A 22,792-nucleotide genomic window follows, 5' to 3' on the forward strand; every position below is an offset into this window, starting at 1 on the left:
AAATTGTAAGGTAGATAAGAAATATGATGTGAAATGCCCAGGCATAAACATCTTCGACTGGATCTCTTCTGCAGGTAGAAACATGCTCTAAGCTGCCTCCTGCTGCCTTGGCCCTCTGGCTGTCCAGGAGGATGTCCCGCTCCTTCTATCCTGCAGATTTAGGCTTCCTTCATGTGGCAACCAGGGCATGGCAGATGGAAATGCTTCTCCTTTGGTGTCTGGTATGCTTGATCTGGACCTATAATCCTGGAAGTGTTTTCAGCTTTGCTGATATAAAGATAGTAATCCATTTCTATTGATGCATTAAGGATGAAATCTGAGGCCTTCTGAGGGTCTTCTAGATTCTTAAAAACTAACAGAAACAATCAAACAGAAGGTTAAAGATGCCTTTCGACAAAGTTCTCATGCAGTTGGCCACAGAGAGATTCCTGTTCACTTCTTGAAAGTGTGAGGCAATGTTAGAAACCAGGGCTGGCTACAATCTGTTAGTGGTGTGGGAAAGGGGCACAGCAGCGTGACAGCACAGCCTGTTTGCTTCTGTGAGCAGTGGGGAAGAGAAGAAAGGGGGCCCATTGCCTTTTTTTTTCTTTTTTAATGCTGGATTTTATTTTAAGAAAGATCTCTGCGTATAGCTTCTGAATGTTGTCTTTAGGAGATAAGCTTCAGAGCTAAATGATGTGGGATTCACCCAAAACTTCTTGAAGGACTTATGAATGTGAACTTAAAATAAAAATAAAAACCAAGTTCCTAATCATCAGTTGGTATGGTGAAGGTGGTCACAGAATCACAGAATGTAAGGGACTGGAAAGGAGCTCAAAAGATCATCTAGTCCAGTCTCCCTGTTGGAGCAGGAACACCTAGACAAGGGTACACAGGAATGTGTCCAGGTGGGTTTTGAATGTTTACAGAGGAGAAGTCAGTGTACTACAGTAATTGTCTTATTAAAGGTGTCTCTTTGGACTTTAGATCAACGAACTTTCAGTATTTAAATAATATTTGAAATAGCAATAGCAGAACTATGAAAGGAAAAAGTACTTAGGATGTTTGCACTGGGCAGCTCAGACCATCCTAATCAGGACAGTCACTGGATTTTCTGTGTCTGGTGTAATGCTCATGGAAGATAAAATACAAACAGTCTTATCTCTTAGATAATAACAACTATGTTGTACTGTGACGTACCACAAAGCTTGTGTTATTTTAGAGGCCTCCTGTGTAGTGCTTTGTAGCTGAAACAGCATGCTAAAAATGAAAGATGAATCAGTAGGGCATCTACATTCTCTGCTACTTTACTTTTACAAAAATTCTGTGTTTTCAGATGATGGTAGGCTGAAGTGTTAATATTTTCATACGTTGCTAGTATTCACCTTACCTCAGTGAGGAAGTTTACTCATTTGCGGGTTGACAGGCAGCCTTGCTATGGGAACGGGAAGGCGCTTGCTTACAAAGCAAGCTGAGGGCTGGTTTGCTAAGAACAGACCAATGCTCTGCAAAATGGAGATAAAATTAAGGCACCCACATCCCGTGACATCATATAGTTCTTGCAGGCTGCCATTTACCAGGAAATTGAAAGAAGTCCATTAATTCCAAACACTGTTAAAACACCAAAATGCTTGAAAAGTTATGCTTGATTTCCCTTCTACTCTGTCCAGTTGAAAGCATGCCTTGTGAGCTAGATCTGCTGATGCAACTGAGCCTCTTCCTGGTGGTGTCAGAGGAGGAGCAAAATCAGCTCTGGCTGCTTGTCTGCCATGTTAGTTTTGCAGGTGAACATAAGTACATTCCCATCATTTGTAGTTAACGCAACTCTTCTTGTACATCTATAGTCCTTGTTTGCTATTAGTTCTGTCTGTTCTTATCCTCATTCAAAGAATGTTAGATATACAGCCTTAAATCATTAAAAAAACCCCTGTGTGCTATTTCTGGGATACATACACATTTCTGATGAAGTTATAGGTTAGGTGGAAATAGACATTTTCTTCTTGTGTTTGGGAAGAATAATGGTAGGGACTCAAATTTTTATTTATCTTTAGCAGTAAACTATTAAATGGGGCTGACTGTGTCTATTTTGGAAACTCCTCTAAATTGAGAAGGTTATCATCTGAAAAGAAACAGAATTTTTCATTAGTTTACCTGAAGCCAAGCAGTATTTCCCCAGTGAAATCTGGTCAAGACTAGGAAGATAAACATAGTGCCGTGGTCACGTGTCAGAGGCTTGCTGGGCAGGCAGATCTAAATTACTATCTCTGTGGAAGACCAAACCAATCTCTTTGATCTTGTCACCTCTGAATCTCAGAATTTCTGACCAAGTTGGCAGAGAAACAGCAAACTGTCAAAGCATCCCAAAACAGGCAACCTCTATGACAATTCTGAAGCAACTGCAAGTTCACAGTGAAACTCTGGTGTAAGGACATGTTGGTGTTTAGGCTATGGAAACTGGACATATCTTTAGATGGGGATTTTTGTGCTGTGGAGGCATCAGAGTCATAGACCAGTTTCTTAGAGTGTGCCATAAGCAGATGCATGATGATAAGATAATGACCAGAGACAGACAGGGAGGGATCAGCCCCTTGAACACAGGCCCATTGCAGTTTAGAGCCAGGCTGCTGAAACTGCTTCAGAAGCAGCAGAGAACAAGGAACTTCTAACCATCAGGGGGACGGGGACAAAAAATAACGGCAAAAAATAGTCTGTCACGTATGGATTTTGCAACTTGAGGCTTCCCAGAAGAACGTAGCATTGTCTCGTGCATGTGCAGAAAGAAGTGGAGCCCAGCAGGACCCGCAGCTAGCCCTGAATGTATCAACACTGCAACATAAGCTGTTGTGTCAGCATTAATGCAGAGCCTGAAAAGGAGCACATGAAGACATTTTGTTGGAGAAAGTTACTGCTAGAGACCAAACTTATTTAACAACAGTTTTGTTACTTTTAAGTCTTCAAATAATTCTTCTGCCCCTTCCTAGTGAAGTGGTGGATTGCAGTGGGTTATGTTTACTTTATGCGATATTTCTATAGCTCTGCCAAAGCAGCATATGAAGAGTATTTGAAACTTCAGGTGTACTAATGGGTAACCTCTCAGTTTTGTCCCCTGGTGTCCAAAGGCAGAAACTTGACAAGGCAACGGGAACCCTCCCATGATGAAGCCACTCAAATCTAAACTGAAGCTGAATTATACTGAAATGGGAATTTGACTATGCAGCTGTAACAGCAATAACTCATGGCCAAAAAGGATGTGACTACAGAATAAACAAGGCAGAGAGCTCCCTGAGCAAGCAGTAGTACAAATAGCTGCAAAAGTAGGATTTTACAACCACACTTGGTAGTGTAGTGCCAAAGCTCATTAACATTGATGAGGAGAAAGATTACTTTCCTTAGCAACTGCCAGTAACTTTAGACTGAAAGACAAAACATGCTTGGCGATGAAGCCATTTTAGCATTGTGTAGCTTTGCACCAGTAAAAGCACCTGCACTCCTGGCTGTTCACAGGGAGAAAGCCATGGTCAAATAGATTGCAATCAGCCTAATTTGAGAAGTTGTGCATGATATCAAATTCAGTGAGATCCCATGCAGCCACGAGCCACTCGCCTCTGCAGACCCAGCTCCTCTGCTACAGCCAGTTTCCCAGTCACCCATGACAAGGGTTGAACAGGGGGGATGTCAGCTCATGTGGGAGATGTTGGGGATCTCAGTGCCATTTCTTGCATTTTTTGGAGAATGCTTTTGTAAAAGCTCCATTTCTACTTATCAGAGAACCATATTCCTTTGAGGTAGCGATCTGCCAAAATTAATTGACAGCCTTTAGTTCAATTTTCTTTTATACAGTCTGCTGTGGTCCTAGAGGAATGGCTACTCATCCCCTAACAGAAACACATGATGTCCTGGGTAGGGCGTTCCATTCCCTCATAACTGTGCTCCTTTTTTTCTTGGTGCTGTCAGCCTAGAGAAGGCTGGTGGTTTCCTGCCTTATCTTTCACTACACTATTTCAGATTGCTTTACACCATCATCGCTGCAGATGCTGTTGATCTATCCTTAATGCCTTTGGGTCTTGGTTACGTGAATGTATGTAAAGACCATAATTTATTTCCAAAAGGAAAGACAGACGTGGCACTGTGTTAACAACGCACAGATGATTGATTTTGCAGCAGACATTATGATGGGCAGAGCATCATGCATTCTTCACCATGCAATTCTCTACAAAACAATATTGTATAGCAAAGTGGAAGCCAAAAGCTAGAATTTAACTTTTTTATAGATTTTTCAAACTTTGGAGGGCAATCTTGAAAACCCTAACTGAAATGCTGCAGCCTGTTTGAGTCTTTGGCTATAGTGATCTTAATTGCCTTGCTAATGGTGAGCACCATTATAAATTGGCCATTAATATGAATGAAACTGCCTTGAAATTTTCAGTTTGCAGTATGAAGTGTTATAAAACCAGACAAATTGACACACAGTTTGGCTGTGGGTGCTGTAGACTGTGCAGGATTTTAATCAGAGTTCTGTTTATCCAAGTGCTCCTGACAGCTTACATAGGGGTGCAGAGCAGCCTGTGGAGAGCCAGGTGACTCCACGCTGGAGCTGCGCTGGACACAGCTAAGGGCCGGGCAGAGAAAAGGTTCCTGTGACCTCCGGAGCCAGCAGAGCTGATGCTGAAATAAGCACTCTTAGTCCCGTCTTCCTACTTGTACTTGTTGCTGAGGTGGTATTAGGGATCTGTTCCATGCTTACATGCTGTAGCAGTCCTGATTCAGAACATCATCTTAACTCAGAGTATGGGCTTAATTCCTGCTGAAGTCAATGATGAATCTGTGCTTCTTGAAGTGCTACTTGAACACCAACTAGAACTTTTTGTCTCATTTGGTTTCTTCATACTATTAAGTCTGTGCAGCGTATGTATGAAATGCTGTATAGGTGCTAAGTAATATCTCCAAGTGTCTCAATCTACACAGTTGCAAAATTTCTGACTCTTAGTTAAAAATGAAAGAGCATTTAATTTGGCCAGGTCACCTGATCATAAATTAATCAGCATTGAAACGAAATGCTGTTAAAGTATAGATGTTGAAAGAATAAAATCTTACCCACATTTGCACATACTGTGACTTTCTGTTTCAGCTTTCCATCTGTCCTCACAGAAGACATTACACATGCTACTTCCAAACTGCTCCATCTATGTGTATGTGCATATACAAACTGATACTTGTTTTCCAGATCAAACTGGGTTTCTCACCTCCTGCTTCCAAGTGGGAGTTGTTCTTGCTGTTGTCATAAGATGTGGAATGCTACCATGTACATCTTTCTTATTATTAGACATCAGAAATGTTTACAGGCCTGCTGAATTTCCTGGCTTGTGCGTTGCTGTGCCTATATAAAGAGTGCAAAATTATTTGGAGCATGAAATTGGATTTTCTCTTAGCTTTGGCCTGAGGGCTTTCCATGGGTCCCTATACTTTGAAAGGTCCATAAAATTATTTTCCTAAATAAATGATTGTCTAGCATTTTTATCTACTATCTTTGATTTTACTTTTCTTTCCCAGACTGCTCACTTAATATTTTTAAAATAAAAAATTATATAATACAACTAGGAAAAAAAAGAATGCTAATGCAATTTGCTTGCCACATTCAAAAGATGGAAGCATAGAATCTTGATGTTCCTTTTTTCTTCAGTTCTTTAAAGCAATACTGAAATTAGTCTTGCTCAAATCTGAGGAACATGAGCTTTAGATTTTTCAGGTTCTTTGCTGGAATATGGGGTTCCACAGTCCCTGTGAGCAGAGTGGAATCCTTCCACCATTCTGAGCCCTTACTTTCACCTCCTGAAACATTCAGCATACACTGTCTTTTAGAAGGATTCAAAGCAAAATCAGGTGAACTGTTTCCCCCTCTTTTTGCTTATGATTATCAGATAGATTGTTAGTTAAAGTCAGGGCTTACATCTCAAGTTCATTATAATGAAAATAACCAATAGAGAAAGAGGAGAAAAAGGACACGTTTAAAATGTAGGTAACTGCCCTGAGTTGGACATCAGAATTGATGATATGATTTTCAAAAGAAAGGTGCAGAAGGAAAGGAGATTGAGAAACTACTTTCACTGAAGGCTTTTATTGAATTCAAGAGGAGTTGTGCTGCTCAGCTCTGGTCAGAATCTGTTCATCATTGCTTCTGGCAGGACATGAAGTACAGGTCTCTTCTCGATTGCGCTGGCTCAGCTTCCCTGAAGGGGCAGAGCCCAGGTTTAGCAATCCAGATTTCAAGATAGCGAGAGGCTTTTGTATGTGCCTGCACCACATGCTGGGAAGCTCAGATTCCAGGATTTTCTCTCTTTGCAGCCCTACAAGTGTTTCTGTTTATGCAATCAGACAATATAAGCATATTTTTTCATAGCACTTTCAGATCCCTTGTCTTCAAACTTCGTGATTTTAAATGAATTTCTAGTTGCAACACACCAGTTTAGTAGGATAGTGCCATTGTCTCCACTTTGCATGGCCTGTTACAGAGTCACAGAGATGGGGGATACGTACATCCAACCACCCTCCCACAGTAGTAAAATGTGGAATCCTTGGGTAGGACTTTCCTCATGCTGACTGAGTACAAGGTGGATTTCAAGTTATCTACCAAATATAGGAAATTTTAATTAGTTTAAATACTGGTAATTTCTGTTTTTCAATTAAAAAATGGATGATTCTGTATTAGTTTATACAGGAAATATATATAAGAGCTTTTTTTGTTAATGGGCATTTTTTCTAAAAGAACTTGATCTACTTCACTGAATGATTTACTTTTCAAAAAGGAATTTTACGTGAGTAGTGCTGGTGCACCTGATCCTATGATGCTTCCTATCAACATCTTGTGTATATGTTTTACTGTGTTTTAAATTGTACCCTAACAAGTATACAGTTGATTTAGCTGTTGATCAGTGAATATTGTTTGTCACAACATTTTATACACAACAAGAATGTTATTCAGTGGCTTGTGTGATGAATGATATTCAATTCTGATAATTTCTGGCCTGAATGTCTGAAGGAAAAGCAAAAGACTTGGGATAGTAACTAAGTTCAATCCCTCTCCCTTGGAGGAAAGCAAACTCACTGGCTGCAGCTGGCAGTCCCAGGAGGGCAAGGAAGCTGCCCAGCAGGCACAGTTGGTATGGGAACGGTTCTCCACTGAGCTGCCTGATTTTTTTCCCCTCTCTACTCTCTGTCCTTTTAAGAAACAGAAGCTCAATGTCTATAAGCCAGTGGTGGTTAGGATCTCCTCTTAATGCTGGGAGAAATCTGGGTCATAGGAGATGACTGAGACTAGCAGGGTAGTTTAGAGCATTGCTGCTTGGAGATGTGAGGCTGGGACTTTGGCTCGTGGAGCACAGGGACTGCTGAGGGTCCTGTTAAGCTCGGAGCAAGGAGCTGTAGAAATAGAAGTGACAGACTGCTGGAAAATGACATTTTTGTGCCATGTCTTTATTCTGTTTTGTGCCTTTCTGCTGTAGTTAAGGATCTTTCAAAGGCTGGGGCTGTGCAGGCAGAGTAACTGAGCACAGTAAAACCCAGTGCTGTGCACTGGAGGTACAGAGCACATGTGTTGCTCTGCTGTGGAATAAAACAGCTAGATTTCTTGAAGCCTGAACTGCACAATCGTCGAAGAATTCAATTAAACAGTCATGTCACTCTGGTGAGCAGATAAAGTCAGATCCTCACTCTGCCCCAGTGTGTTCATCTGAACCATGGGACCTGTTCTCATCAAAGACAGCAGCTGACTCCCCCCAGCCCCAGCCCTGGGCTCTGTAACAGGGACACCTCAGCAGCAGCAAACATCACTGCAGTCCTCAGATCACCACTCCCGTGAGCTGCTTGGCATCTCATCAAAGTGTGAGAAGTGATGCATTCAGGGCACTGTCTGAAATGTGTGATTTTTGCAGCAGTAGTGCATTACTGGGAGCTTCACCTTGACGAGGAGAACTGTCTTGTGGGAACAGTGCAGCTACTGCCTGTGCATTTACCTGTCTTGCTACAGCTGATGTAATCTGCAGCTTTGGAAAGACTTGTGGGGCTCTGGCTGTTTCTGTCTCCAGCCCCTAATGCCAAGGGTCTCAACAGGCAGGTGCTGTCAGAGGGTTAGAGCAGCCCCTGGGAACCCACGCTGCGCCTTGGCAGCAGTGCTGAGTGTTGCTGTCTGGTGGGTTGTTGCTCTGTGGTTCAGCACACTCTGGTCTCACTGGCTTGGGGCTGTTTGCTACCACTCAGCCCTGCTTGCCCTGCCCTCAGCTTTTCACCAAGGTGAAGGCATGGCACTCCTGTGGTACCTTTGTATGGCCTTTTGCATTTAAATAAATCTACAATGCATAAGAAAAAAATGAAGTGCTTTGTTAGGGACTAGCCATTTGTGAATTTGCACAGCACTAGATTGTCGTTTGGGGATCCTGTTTGTAGCATAGACTTTTTGTAAAAATTTGTGAATGCCTGGCCCAAGTTCTGTGGTTGATTGGTTTGTTTGTTTTTTAATCTTAATATTACCTTTGTAATACTGGAAATGTTCTTTTCCTTTTCTCCATCTTGTCTGACTGAAAGGCATAAGTTGTCCTGTACAGCATCCATAGAACGTAGCACCAAGCAGTTGTGGTTGGGATTGAGGAATAATGATACTTCTTCATTATAAATAAATTAAGAGGAACCAACCTCACCTTGAAAATCAGACGTCCATCTAAAACTGTTTACTAGCTCAGAGTACAATGTACATCTAATGTTATAAAATTAAAAAAAAAACAAACCCCCAAAACAGAGAGAAAGATTAAAATAAATGCTCCAGTCTCTTTTCAGAGCCTATGTGTTTTCTTCCTATTTTTGATTGCACTTTGATCCTATTTTGTAGGAAAGCTAAGTATTTGCAAATCCAGGTGATGTCAGTAGGAACCATAGATGTTCGGAGCACCTGAACATCAACTATTTGTCTCTGTTACCTGCGCTCCTCATTCCACTCCCCCAGACCAGTTAGCTTTTTTTGTTCAGGTCTTTAACATAACAATGGATCAGAGAAAAATTTTAGTACAAAAAAGAAAAGCTCATAGACAACTGTCATTTCTGGAAATAAATGTTCATTTCTTTTTAAAAATCACTGCCTGCATCTTTTTGAAAATCACTGATTAGGGTCCCCATGGGCATAATGCTCCCAGTAGGTACAGAGCTGTTGATCCAAGGACTTCATGCTAATGGATCTCTACCAAACAGGTGTTTCAGATTTCAAGAGGTTTTGTATTACCAGTGGCTAAAGTGCTGCTATTCATACAGTGCTGAACTGTTTATGGTTTGGCATTTGCGGTGATTAAAGATAGTTTAGAGAAATATTTCCATGTTGTTTTTGTTTTGCAGAGTAAAGGACTCAATTTCTATTGCTGGCAAAATGATGTGAAAAGTAATGTGCAGTCAGGAAGAGATCTGCAATACCAGATAATACTTTTATCTTGAAGGAACTCAGAGGCAGATAGAGAAGCAAGTCAGATATTTAAATAAACCATGGTCCAATGAGAAAGTCTGAGATGAAGAAGTTTGCCCTTACCTCGCACTCTCACCAACAGTCAGTTCTCAGCTGCAGCCTCCTTTTCTGCTCAAAACTCTTGAGCACCAAGCTGCCTGCAGCTGTGCTCAGTAGCTCCCCAGGACTGGTAGAGCCAGCAATTGCAAAATCATGGCAGTAGGAATTGAGAGGACAGGGAGGCAGTTACATGTCCTTTCCTCCTTCTGCTTGCCATAAGTAATCTGCATTCAGCAAATCCACAACCAGCCTGTTGGTATCATTAAGTGGAGCAATTTCGAGCAAGTGTTTCTTTCTGCTCATGGTAGATGTGGGAAAGGAAGATCAAGACAGGTACAGAAGAGCTAGAAAAGTCATCACTCAAGTTAGGGATTGGCGCTTGAAAACAGGCTAGTGTGGTATCAGCATGAGCCTGGCTCTTGACTTCATTCGTGCGCAGACTGAATATATGCAAAGGGCAAAGCAAACATTGTCACAGGTTTTCTTTTGCATGTAGCACAAAATTGGCAGGTAAATATGAAAGCCAGTGTTCCATTCCTCAGGCATAGGTGTTTCTTAATGACTGTGGGCAGACAGTAACTAGCATTTCACAGTAGCTATTCCATGAGAGTTTGATATTCTCTCCTCCTGCAGACAGTGCACATGACCCCTGCAAAGCAACCTGGAGTGTATCCCAAGGATTGTCACCCCCCACTGTATCATATTAATGAACCTGTACAACTAAAAATAATTTCAAATGCAAATTTGGTGAAAAGGAGTTTAATAGGGAAATTTCATGACTGCAGTAGAGAAGTTGTGGTTTAGCACTGAGATAGGTCTGATTGCTTGAGCATGTGGGTGCTATGGTAACTCAGTTTCACCATTTGGAAGCACTTAAGCTCTAAACCACAGTATGCTGCACCCTCTTCCTTTTGAGTAGGGTTCTGTAGAAGAAAAACAGAAATAAACACCACGAGAGAAACCACAGAGCAGCAAAGGCGTTGTTAGCTGGAGTCATACAAGTGGGTTGCTGTAGTTGAAGTCCTATGAACACTGAGCATGTCATTTAGGTGCAGTGATAGCAATGCCTTCCTTCTGCCTGCTAAATACACAATATTCCTGGATATTTATTTTAAGTTTGCAACAACTGCATACATGGCAAAAAGTATTTGAGTTGCAGCTTTTAGTTTTTGTTCTACTTCGGGTTTATATTTCTGAGAAATTCTAGATATCATTGGTAACAAATGTTGTTTCCGTGAAATTAATACTATTTGAGGGAAATTTCTGGCTTTCTCTGTGTTTTTATTTTTCTCTGGAAAAATTAAACTCTTAATTTTATTTTGCATAATCAAAATCAGATTTTTTTTTTTAATGATTAGAAATATTTCATTTGATTTCAGGTTAGTTGAGAAAAAAAGTATTATTTCCATATTTTTCTTATATTTTTCTTTTGTTTTCCTTCCTATCCTTTCCTTAAGACAGGCCCTGTATGTTAGCAAAAGTTATGCTTGGTATTAATTTCTTTGAGCTGATAAATGTTGACAAACTTTGATGTTTGTACTTCCTTCTCTTTTCTGAGCTTGCAACATTGTATTCCTCCTTGTGTCTGACAGCTATAAGTTTTTAATTCCATCTCTTTCCATCTCTTTCTTTAATTCCATCTCTTTCTTTAATTCCATCTCATTCCATCTCTTTCTTCTGGCTGCTGCTCTTGTACTTGATTGCTGGTTAATTTGAATTTTTTTGCCTTCTTCAGTGCTATTAATGTTGCTTAAACCTTATAGTTGACTCAAATTGAGGAGAGTGACAACTCCTGTTCTGGTAGCTGCACAGCAAGGAAAGGGCCAGAGATGTTGGGAACCAAGAAGAGGCATTAATTTCAAAGCTTCATTTAAAAAATAATGCCAAATCCTCTTATATTTAGCTGTAGTGTATTGATGGGATCAGGCTCTCAGGTGATGATTGCAGTGTGTTAAGCAGCCACTCTGGGGTGCAATTAATAATGAACTTCTATAAAAGCAAATATTTTGAGAAATTCAAATGGAAGCTGTTTTAATTTTCATTTTGGAGGCAGAATGAATGTTACATCCTGATGCCAAAACAAAACAATTGGCATTTCTCAGTCAAAACATTTTAGAATTTCTGTTAAATTAAAATTTACAGTTTCAAATTTTTATCCCTAATTTCTCAGGAAAATAAATATTATAAATATTGCCTGTAGGAATATAAGTTCTGGTATTTATTTAGTTTTAACTCTCAGCTGCAGTCACTCTATAGCATTGCTATGATTGCTGTAAGACTATGAAGATTTATATCAATTAGATTATGGATAACTTTGAAGTGCTTTTGTGGCTGCATCTTCAACGACCAAAAGCATAGGCATTCTTTGTAAGAGCCTCTGAAATGTCCCAGTTAGCTGAGAAGTTTTCACATGTTAAATTCAAATGAGTAATTTCGGTTTTTTGACTCAGAGTATGCAAAATTTCACATCTTTTTAATGTGAACTTTATATGGCGTTCTTTCAACCAGTTTTCAAAAAACAGCAGTGTGTTCAGAAACTGGAAACAGTTTTTCTTTATTATTTTCTTTTTCTTCCCCAGAGTTAGTGATAAATAATAAAATGTAATTCTGCAGTTTGTGAATATGAAAGCATTTCAGCATAGATGATCCTTCCTATAAAATTTGAGGGTTCCTCTGTGCTATAGAATTACTCAGACGTTTAAGTGTTTGCTAGCCTACTCATAGGCCTGCACAGATTTATTTGTAAAGTAGCAATGGATCCCTTTATTTTGTGTTTGCAGCAAAAAGAAGCAGTAACATCTCTGTCCCTGATACTCATTTACTTTAAGGTCCCTTTAAGTGGTGCTGGCAGCACAAGGGAGCCTTAAAGTAGGTGTGAATTACATCCTATCCCACTTGAAGTTTAAAAATAAATCAAAGTAAGGTGGCTGGCAGCATTTTGTAAGGCTCTTTGCCTTACTCACCCTTCACCTCCCACCAGGAACTGTTCTTTTTTTGCAATTTAGTATTGGCTTGCAGTGGAGCTGACTAATGTCTGTGCTGCTTGCTAGAAGACCCCCTCAAAGAGCTTTACTCCATCTGAACGAGGAGACCACATCCTGTTGCGTTCTGTGCAGATGTGAAGAGCCCTGACCCTGCTGCAGCAGGGCTGTTCGGCTGTAAAAAGAGGGAAGACAGAATCAGGACCTACCCTGGCTGCTTTGTGTGAAGTGCTGCTCGGCGGGGGTTTCTGGGGTCTGTCCAATATGCCAAAGGGTGGAGAGATCCTGGGAAAAGGGCAACAGCTCTGCAGAATCACTAAGCATTTTTCCTGGCAGAAAAACCTGGCTGCCTGGTTTTGCAGGCGCGAGGCTGAGAGGAAGGATTTCTTCCTCTGCCCCTCCCCAGCTCTGGCAAAGACATGCGGAGTGCAGCTGGATGCGAAGAGCCAGCTGGTAGGGTACCATGCTAGATAAAACACCAAACACACCATTAGCAGAAAGGAATCCTCCTTTCTGTGTATCTCTATGCTATGTGCATCAGGGAATGCAATGTGCAGCACTCCTGTGTGAAGAGGGGATAGCCCGAGATACTGGTGTGCAGGTGCTGTCCCCTGTCTAGCCCAGCAGGAAATACAAAACCGCGTCCATTTTACCCACTGTGCAAATTAAGCAGCAGAATGGAGTTAAAAGGCTTGTTCCCTTTTATCAGCTGATGTATTTTTGCCCATATAAACATGGTAAAGTTTTTAGGCTCTTGATACAGATTCAACAATTTCTCCACCTTATCACCTGGAATTTCCTTAAAAAACACACGTGCACAGGAAATGTGTGCTGGCTCAGACCTTGGACTAACCTGGAATACAGTGCCTTTTAACGTATCCTAGGTCTCAGCTGTCTTCTGTTGAGTCTCTTGGTCGTGCCAAGTGGAAAGTGGTTTCACTGTATTCTTTCTTTCCTGGGCGACATCAGCGAGCAGTAACTTCTTACTTGGGTGCGACCACAGTTCACTGCAGCGAGTGGAGAGACACTACTGCAATGGTGATACAGTAGCTTCTGTACCTCAAATGTGACCCGTGCAAACTGCTCTCCATGGCATTCGACGTATTTGGCTTTTGTTTGTTTGTTTGTTTTGCAACCTTGTTTCTTTCAGAGTTTTTCCGTTTACTCTTCTTGTTGAACATTGAAAGGTTTATTCAAAATATGGTAGTCTCATATTTCACTCCAAGGGTCTGTATGTCTCTGAGCTTTCAGGAGAAAGGGTGATCAGCTCATCCGTTTAGATGTATTTCATTGACAGCCTGTCATTCTGCTTAAAACCTTTATTTCAAGCAGCAGCTGCACTCTGTCTGCTGACTGGTAGCAGAAAGGAAAGGAAATTGATGAGCCAGGCTCCCACCTGCCTGTGGGACATGTGGTTGGATGTTTTTACAGGGTACCCAACTAAGGCCAGATCCACTCAGACATTACTGATGGGTTGCAAAGCTTTTGGGTAAGTCAGCAGTAACCAACTGGTGACCAAATCAAGAGAAGGGAAAGGGAAGGTTGTTGTTTTTTTTTTTATTACTTTAATTCTTCCACTTGGGTTATCTGAGCCTATCCTACACATGTTATCTTAAAAATGTCCTATAGCTGGATGCAGTTTAGGATTTGAGGAAAGGTTTGGGATAGTTCCTGTGTAAACCCAGACTGGTTTGCTTAGTTGGGTAATTGTCAGGCTTTCATACCCCACAACATGTTTTTTTGGGATTTGTACATCCTCATTAGATTTTAAAGATATTCAGCCTTCAAGATTCCAGAATCATGTTTTAGAATATAAACATGAACAGTTTTTACTTTGTTAAAATGAGGTTGCTGAGACATATTTGTTAGCTGTAGGACATTTTGCAGTAGCAATATGCTTATGAATATTGGTGTAACACAGTCTGATGTGTTGAGATCATTCTTTATTTTCCTTTCATTTACCTAGTATCTCTCAATCAGGTTAGATGGGGAAATGTATCTATCTGCTTTGCTGTTTGAGGGGATCTTTTTCTAGTGTCTGCTGCCACCTACTGAATTCCTTTCAACTGCATCATATTCCATTGCTGTAATCATATAATATAATAGGGTCACAGAAGAGCAAGAGACATTTAAAATGCTTAGAAGGACATAAAACTGCCATGAGATGCTGTTGAAATGCTAGTGGTTATTTGGAGGCGGAGAAAGGAAAATCTAGGAGTATTGTTTTAAGAAGTTATCTGCTTCAGCTGACCCTGCTCTGAGCAGGGCAGCTCGACCAGGCGATGCCTTGCGGTCACTTCCAGCCTCGTGTCCTGTGCTTCTATATAACATTTAGCACCTGTTGCTGTGAGTGAGCAATAAACTTCACGCTATATTTAAGTTAGTAGCATTGTTCCTAACTTTACAGCAGAACAGACCTGGAAAATTACTTTCACAGGAATCTTAAGGAACTGAAGGTGGCAACCAGAAATATAACACTGTGACAAGCTTATGAGCTCTTTTGCTTGTATTATCTTACTTCACTTGGAAGAGAGAATCATGAAGTATATAGTTTTGTCTCCATCATGTTTGCATTATATATCGGTAAATAACTTGAAAAGTATTTATTAATATTTCACTGGTCTCTGAGCAGAGTTTCCTTTAAGACTTTTTTTGCAACTCCTTTTATTCTTTTCTTGGAAACAGTTATTTAAGTGAAGGTTAATCTGTGTAGATGCTCACAGAAAATTAATTTTGGGCTTGGCATATATTTATTGTGGTGAACCAAAGTAAGATATGGGAAGAAGGGGGAACAATTGAAATATTATATTATAGAATGTAGAGTAACTGTTAGCTTTCAAACACTGACTTTAAAAAATATGAAGATACTTTGAAAAGTAGTTGCTCATGGGAGTTGTGAATGCATATACATGTTAGCTTTGACAAGGTTCTTTGGCAGTTTAATGCATCAATGTAGATTATATAATTGCTGTTAATAAATTTTCTAGTCCTTACCAGAGATTTCAGATGCTGAAGATACATTGATAATTCAAAAGATCATCTGTAATTTTGTTTCTTATTTGTAACATCTCTCAGGTTAGGAGCTACATCTGCTTTTCTGTAGTTCTGAAAAGCATATGTGGTCTTGTGTTTCAATGGTGAGATACATAGATAAAAATACGAGAGCTGTTAATACAGTGGCTTCTACTACATTTTTTACATATTATATTCTTGCAATTCAGACCGATTTTATTTTGATAGTTTCTCATTATTTCAGACAAACTATGGGCAGGCCCGTATACTCATCTCATGGTCCGTACTTCAGGCAGCACCCCTCCCCACTTCTGTAACGAATGAAGTAACTAGCCCTGCATTACTATTTTTAGATGACCTTCATTTGACTTCCGTTGATACTTTTTCTTTAAAATATCAGACAACTGGCTTTTTCCAAATTTTAATGTGCAGGAAGAGATCTCGAACAATGTACAGTGCACAAAGAATTCAGCTGCTCACTAGAAAAGTACTTACAAGATTTTTAGCTTTTGTTTACATTCATTTTTATATCGTGGCATTTCATGACACTTCTGAGCATAAAGAAATTGCTCACTCTCCACAGGGGAGATCTGAAAGTTTGAAGGAATTTGTTTTCAAAAGAGTAGAGCTACAACAGTTGTGAAGTGCCATGTAGGGAAGCTGAAGTAACAGATAAGTTATAAGCAGTCACGTACTATCTGAAAAACACACATGCCAAAAAAAAAAAAAAAAAAAAACCAGGAAAGAAACATAGTGGGAAAGAATCAATAGCAAAAGGGAGAGAAAGGAAGAGCCAAGTGAGTGGATGAAAGTTTGTGGACAGTCACAGCATGAATGTGTGAGCAAGTGGGTTGGTTCCTTGTTGAAAGCAGAACAGGTTGTGTTGGCGACAGGCAAACTTTTGGGATAACTTTCACAATTCTTATGTCAAAGTGGAAGCTTCTGATCCTCAAAATGAGAAAAAGACATAGTGATGAGAAAAAACTCATGGTTCCAGCCACTGCCACTTATTTTTGTCTTTCTCACAACAAATTTTACATTACAGAAATACAAAATGTTTTGGGTCAGTATTTCAAAGCAGGGTGTAAAAGTGAGGCTTGCTTTTATAGATATAAAAAGATCATAGCTTCCAGCTCAAGTCAGGAGGTAATTTAAAACTTGGAGATAAGTTATTCAGAGAAATTCTTAAATATCAGCAGGTTGGGCCAGGAAGGGTGCTGCCATTTAGAAATTAATATTAGAGAAAGTAAATGGCTTTCAGGAATGCCAAGACTTGGCTTTCCAGGTCTTCTATAGTGAGGATTATAGACAGAACATCAACAGAATTAGTGTTGGTATCTCTTCATAGCAATGAAGTAATTCGTCATTCTCCAAAAAGTCTCCCTCTGTTGATATTGCTTGCATTTGTATGCACTGCTGTGTGATGATGTGAAAGATTTTGAGGGTCTTAGCTTTTGGTATTGCAAAATACACTTGTAAACATGAAAACATTTAACTATCCCTCAGTAAAATCTGTCCTGAGAAATGTGTTTCAGAGAAAGCTATACAAATTGTTGGCCTTTTTCTACTATAGATTAACTTCTCACCTTCATGCATTGTTCACCTGGTGATGTTATTTCCCCACTATGCAGCAGGAGATGAAAATCTGGCAAGTGCTAGCTCTGCTTCCCCTGTCTTGCCTCCACCTGCACACTCCACATCACTCTCACCTCCAGGTACGGCAGCATTGCTGCTTTTGTCCTGTTTTAGCTGAACTGGCATCTCCTGCTATCATACATGGTTTATGTTGTCTGAGGTTAGAGCAGAATTTCTTAACATGATGAGGATGTTTTGTTTTGTTTTATTTATTTTACTTAAAACAAAGGTGGGGTTTTGAAACACACTTTTCAAAGAAAGTAATTAGAATTCAAGCTGTTGTTATGAGTACATGTTTTCCTTATGGACACCCTTTCCCCTTGAGCTCTCAGATGAGAGTTTCATGCTGAATTGTCACAGTGGCACTTTCCTGCAATTCCTGCAGTGCTGTGTGAGCCGCACAGCAGTATCTGATGCTTGTGGGGAGATGGTCCTTCCTGGGTCAACAACATGAGACAATAACACCCCGATCAGTCTGGGCTTTTTGTAAGCTGCACATTAATTCACCCCCTTCAGCTGGTGTTTTCAAACACCTGAAATCAGTGAAGGTCCCCAACCTTGCTAAAGGATGATCAAATCTCTTCACCACAAAGGCATCCCAGAAGAATTGGTGGGAATTTGGAATTAGTGGCCTTGCAGACCTAATCACAAGCCATGCTCTTGCAATGAATCCAAGCAGTTGTGTTGCACAGCCTGTGAAGGAACTGGAGAGCGATGTAAACGTGTTCTTTTCGCCAGTGCTAGAGAGAGAAATATAATTCAGACAGCAGCTGGCAGCCTTTCTGCTTGCAATGAGTTTCTCACTTTCATGCATTGCTCACCTGATGATATTTTTTCCCACTGTGCAGCAGGAGATGAAAATCTGGCAAATGCCAGCTCTGCCTCTGTTACGTCACCTCCACCTGCACGCTCCACATCACTCTCACCTCCAGGCACCACGGAAGGTAATGGTGAATCTGGGACCGGGGCATTGCTGCTCTTCTGTTCCAGCTGAGTTGGCGTCAACTGCAGCCTTCCTGATGCTGTCTCCACCCCTCTGGCCGTACAACACAGAGTCCTGGCTCAAGGAAAAGTGATTTTTAATGTGGACAATATCTATCCACATATCATATGCTTGTCTGCTTGTTGCTACATGCCACTAAGTATTAAGAATGTGTTTATTCCCTGGGAAAGCTCAACTGATAGCTGGGAGGAAGGAACTTTTCTTTTTATATTTGTGGCATACAATTGTGTTTAATTCCTTGAAAGCTTAATTTACCCTTTCTCTCTGTTTTTCTCTTTCTCAGGAGCTGAACCAGCAGCAACTACACCTGGTAAGAAACTCCTAATTCACATGACAAAACTGCATTGGTGTGGTTTTTCTCATGATTTCTTCTTTCCTTTTCCTGCACACAGATATCTTGCAAAGTGCGTAATGCCTTTCCATTTAGCCCACTGAAATGAAATATGCTGTCTTAAGAGGCAAGAATATGATACAAGTCTGGGTTTGAGTCATGAATTTGAGTGTATTTTAAAAACTAGCACTTAGCATGAAAGAGATGTGGTCAGCACCAGGAAGGATTACTGGATGTTCAGCTGGCACTTCGAATGTTCAGTGTGCCTTTGCTTGCTAACAAACCCACAGTGCCTCAGTGCAAGAGTGCTCCAGCACAGCAGTCCTGCCTCGTGTGCAGCCTTGTGTCCCTCCTCGAATGGGGAGCCTTGCAGCGTTAATGAACTGCTGTGCCTCTCACCACAGGTGTCTCTCCTGCAGACAGCATGCACCTCTCCACGCACGCAGGCTCCGTCCTTGCCACGGGACTCAGCACCCCACCGCGCAGCAGCACTGCTGCCTTCACCACACGCACTCCCGTTACCTTCAAGAATGCTTCAGCAGGTTTGCTGCCTTCCTTTAGATGCCACTCACTGCTCTCAGAAATGTAGGGAAATACTAAGAAATTACTGTAGAGGAAAACTAAGTATTTCTGCCTCAGAGCAGCCTTTTCCAGCTTATGGCTCATCAGATAGAAATGGTGTCTGCAGTTTGGCATAGTGACAATACCATAATTATTTCCAGGATCTGGTATCTGATGGCCAAGTATTGCAGTCATCACAATAGTATCAAAATATAAGATGCTGTCAATGAGGTTGTTGCCAAAGCGCAAGCAATAGGAATGGATTTAAAAGCAAATGCAGAAACCTGTCAGTGGTTTATAAGCTGAGAGATAAATATTGAGATATAGTAGGTAATACAGTGAGCAAGTATGGGATCTGGCAAGTGAACACTACTGGACTGCTTGTTTCTGACAGAGCACAAGTGCTATTCATTATTGTGTTTTACTGTAAGAATATAGCAAAATGGTTTCGTTATTCCCACTTCATAATTATTAATGCCACTTTTATGGTGACTTCATCATGGATTATGCCTAAATAATGATCAAAAAAAACTGTCCTTGTACACTGCAAAATTAATAATTGCTATATTCCTAAAACATTCCTTTAAATTCCATTTAAATACTCATGTTCTGTTTTACTGGATATATTAACATGTTTTTCTCTCATCATTGTTCTGTAAATTACAAAAATCCTGGAAGACAAAAAAAAAGAAAGTGGAGAAGGGCTGTAGAATAGAACATTTCTGATGATATAGCCATATGAAATAATTAATTTTACTTTCTAATACTGATTATGTTGTTTATTTCCTTACAGATGATTACAATTCAAAATCCTTGCACAGCACCATCTCACCAGTCAGCATGCCAGCAAACACTGGGATCATCCCCACTCACACGATAGGTGACAAACTTGCACACAGTTATCACAATTATGATACTACAAGCACAGAAAATGTGTTAAAATGAGGGAATAGGTTTTGAATTTCTTTTATCAAACCGAAGCATACAAGCTAGGCAAATAACTGCATTAAATGTAAGGGATTTTTTAGGAAACTTATTAATAGTTTATGAGTAATATTAAAGATACCAGATTTGCTACTTGTCAAGCAATTGAAAAACAGAAATTATTTCCACACAGTTGCATAGTAGGAGGGTGAATCTTGGTAACTCTCTACTGCACCCTCTTACTTCATCTGCTCGTTAGGGGCACTGGGTAACCAGATGTCTCCCAGCCTGGAAGGATGCAAATCTAGGGCCTATCTTCTATGGAAAAAAAATCAGATATCAGTCTTTTTTGGTACTTATACCTTAGTATATTTGAAGTAATTGTTTTCAGGACTAAGTTCTTCACTGAAGATTCAATATAGGTTTTCTAACTACCAGCTCACAATTTCTTTTGGATATTTCAGTGTAAAAGTAGTTGTAAAATGATCTGTACTGTTGTGTAAATCTCTTTACAAAGGTAAAAGGAGCTGTGCAAAAAGTAGGTAAATTTTATTTCTTTATTGACATTGGATAGTGTTCAGTTAGCCATTCCACAGCGTACATATCCTGGGAAACTGCTATAACTTAACATACTGCTAAGAGAATGTGTGATTTTGGAATATTATTGTGCGACTTTGTATGTAAAAATGTTATTAATAACCAGTTTGATTTGTAGTCAGTGACGCCATTGGAAAATTATCAAAGACACATGATTCCTAAAGTAACTACTTGAAAAATGAGGTTATATGTAGCTGATGTTTTCTTCTCTTTTTTTTTTTTCCAAATGTGACTGAAGTGCTAAATACAGTTACTTGTGTTCAATATATTGAATGAAGAATTTGGGGCAGTACAAGTCAACTTTCTCCAGTATTCTGTAAAAACCAAACCAAAACAAAACACTCAGACACAAAAACCCAGCCCTGCTGACCTGCATCTTAATTTTGTTTTATTTTCTTCCAGAAGCTCCCATAGTGACAACTGAAGAACCTTGTGGTAAGAACCAAATCCCTTATTTTTCCTCAGTCTGGAAACTTGACTAAATTGGTAAACCCAAACACCAAAAACAGATCAGTAAAACTGATCGGTTAACATCTCAGTTTTTTTGTAAACTGTCTTTCAGTTCTAGAAGAGTAGGATTAAAGTTATTAACATTTCTGGTCTTCTCATCTCCATTTCCAGTTCTCTTTAATTGCCCTTTGCTAGGCTGTTGATACCAGCGCTGCAGAGGAGATCTGTTTTCATTCCACTAGGCCCTCCCTAATTTTTCCCCATCATGCTGATAATCACATGCTGCAAACTGCAACTCATAACTAAAGTAAAAGTAAAGTTTGGACATTGGTTTATCTCTCTTCAAAATTAGAGACCTTTCCTTTCTAATTTTCAGAAACAGACCATAGCCATTATTTACTAGATGGTAATGAAATTCTTTGAATAAGAAAATTTGAAATTTGTGTTCAAACAAATGATTCAGTGTGTCAAAACAAAGTATTTCCCTTTGAACTGACGTTTTTAAATTAAAGCAAAACTTGTTCTGGAATGTTCATCCTTTAAAATTTTTAGCTTTCCTAACTAGAGAATTATTTAAAAGAATATTTTCCTAAAGAAACTTTCTGGTTTGATGAAACATTTTTTTCAAATAAAAGATTAAAAAAACCCCAAAAACTAGGAGGTGCTAATTTTGCTGTGTTTTCTGATTCTTAAACTACATATGGTGCTGGGAGCACCACAAAACATTCAATGGTTCTTAAAATTTGTCATAAAATCATTGTTTGCTCTTTTATATTTTTCTCCTAGCTGACATTGAGCACAGCATAACAAGTGTACAAGATGGCAAAAATATGGCTGAAGTTACACTGAAAAATCTCAGACCAAACATAAGATATGTTATTTTGGAGACTGACAAGAACTTTACTGGGGATTCCGGCACCTATGAAGTAAAACTTCAGAGATGCATGAGCTACACCGTTGAATTTGAAAATTGCACACATATTATTCCACCTATTCCACCTGGTACGTATAGGAGGAAATTAATAGTTTCGGGGGTTGTTGTTGTTGGTTGGTTTCAGCTTTTTGCTTGTTTTTTGTTGTTTTTTTTTTTTGTTGGTTTTTTTTTTTTTTTTTTTTAAACATGCAGTAATTCAGCCTTCCTGGATTTCTTAGTCTATTCTTGTCTCTTCAGACAGAAGGTTTTAATACTTCTTGCTTGGCTTGCAAGATATTTTGCATTTTGAAGTTGCACCTTAAAACTTCTCAGTATTTTCTTAAAGTAGGATGCAAAAAACCTGTAATTTTTTCATTGTAAACGATAAAAGAAAACTTTAGCTACGTTGGCCATATGCAGCATGGTTAGCAATAGCAAGACCAGCCAGCACTTGAAAGCAACTATTTATGCTGGATGTTTTGTTCACTAAAGAGATTGTTGGATTAAAGGTTTCATTTATTATTTGAATACCATCAATGTCTTTATCTCATTGCGAAATTATTTGTATTAATGTATTATTCTGTGCTAATTGTATCTTCGTATTGCAGCACAAGTCAACAAATACAAAAGAACAAATTGCTTTTTAAAGAATCAATATAGCCAATGTCACAGTGACATATAATATTAATCCTTTACAGAGAGCAGCAAGAGTCCTTTCAAAGTTGAGGATCAAACCAACACATCTGCACAGATTTGTTGGGACGGCTCGTTGTCCTGTGCTAATGTGACTGTTGATTGTACAGGTAAGACACTTCTAAGATATTTTAAATGTTGATCACTTATTTATTCAGTTACTTTCAAAAGCAAT

At 39.6% G+C, this 22,792-nt stretch overlaps 1 protein-coding gene across 38 annotated transcripts in view; it reads left to right on the top strand.

Moving 5' to 3' along the window:
* PTPRC (protein tyrosine phosphatase receptor type C) overlaps positions 1–22,792 on the top strand; it is a 114,613-nt gene that overhangs the window by 67,738 nt on the left and 24,083 nt on the right. For 3 of the 38 annotated variants that reach the window (XM_065072397.1, XM_065072396.1, XM_065072398.1), the window contains 4 exons: positions 18,432–18,458; positions 20,964–20,996; positions 21,798–22,013; positions 22,623–22,727. In XM_065072397.1, coding sequence (XP_064928469.1) covers positions 18,432–18,458; positions 20,964–20,996; positions 21,798–22,013; positions 22,623–22,727 — 381 coding nt within the window. Of the gene's footprint in view, positions 1–17,141; positions 17,226–17,993; positions 18,090–18,431; positions 18,459–18,883; positions 19,022–19,833; positions 19,921–20,963; positions 20,997–21,797; positions 22,014–22,622; positions 22,728–22,792 lie in introns of all 38 variants that reach the window. The other 35 variants (XM_065072361.1, XM_005498793.4, XM_065072367.1 and 32 more) reach the window with 28 other exon arrangements.

The sequence above is a fragment of the Columba livia genome, chromosome 8 (genome assembly GCF_036013475.1).
Source record: "Columba livia isolate bColLiv1 breed racing homer chromosome 8, bColLiv1.pat.W.v2, whole genome shotgun sequence".
Lineage (NCBI taxonomy): Eukaryota > Metazoa > Chordata > Aves > Columbiformes > Columbidae > Columba > Columba livia.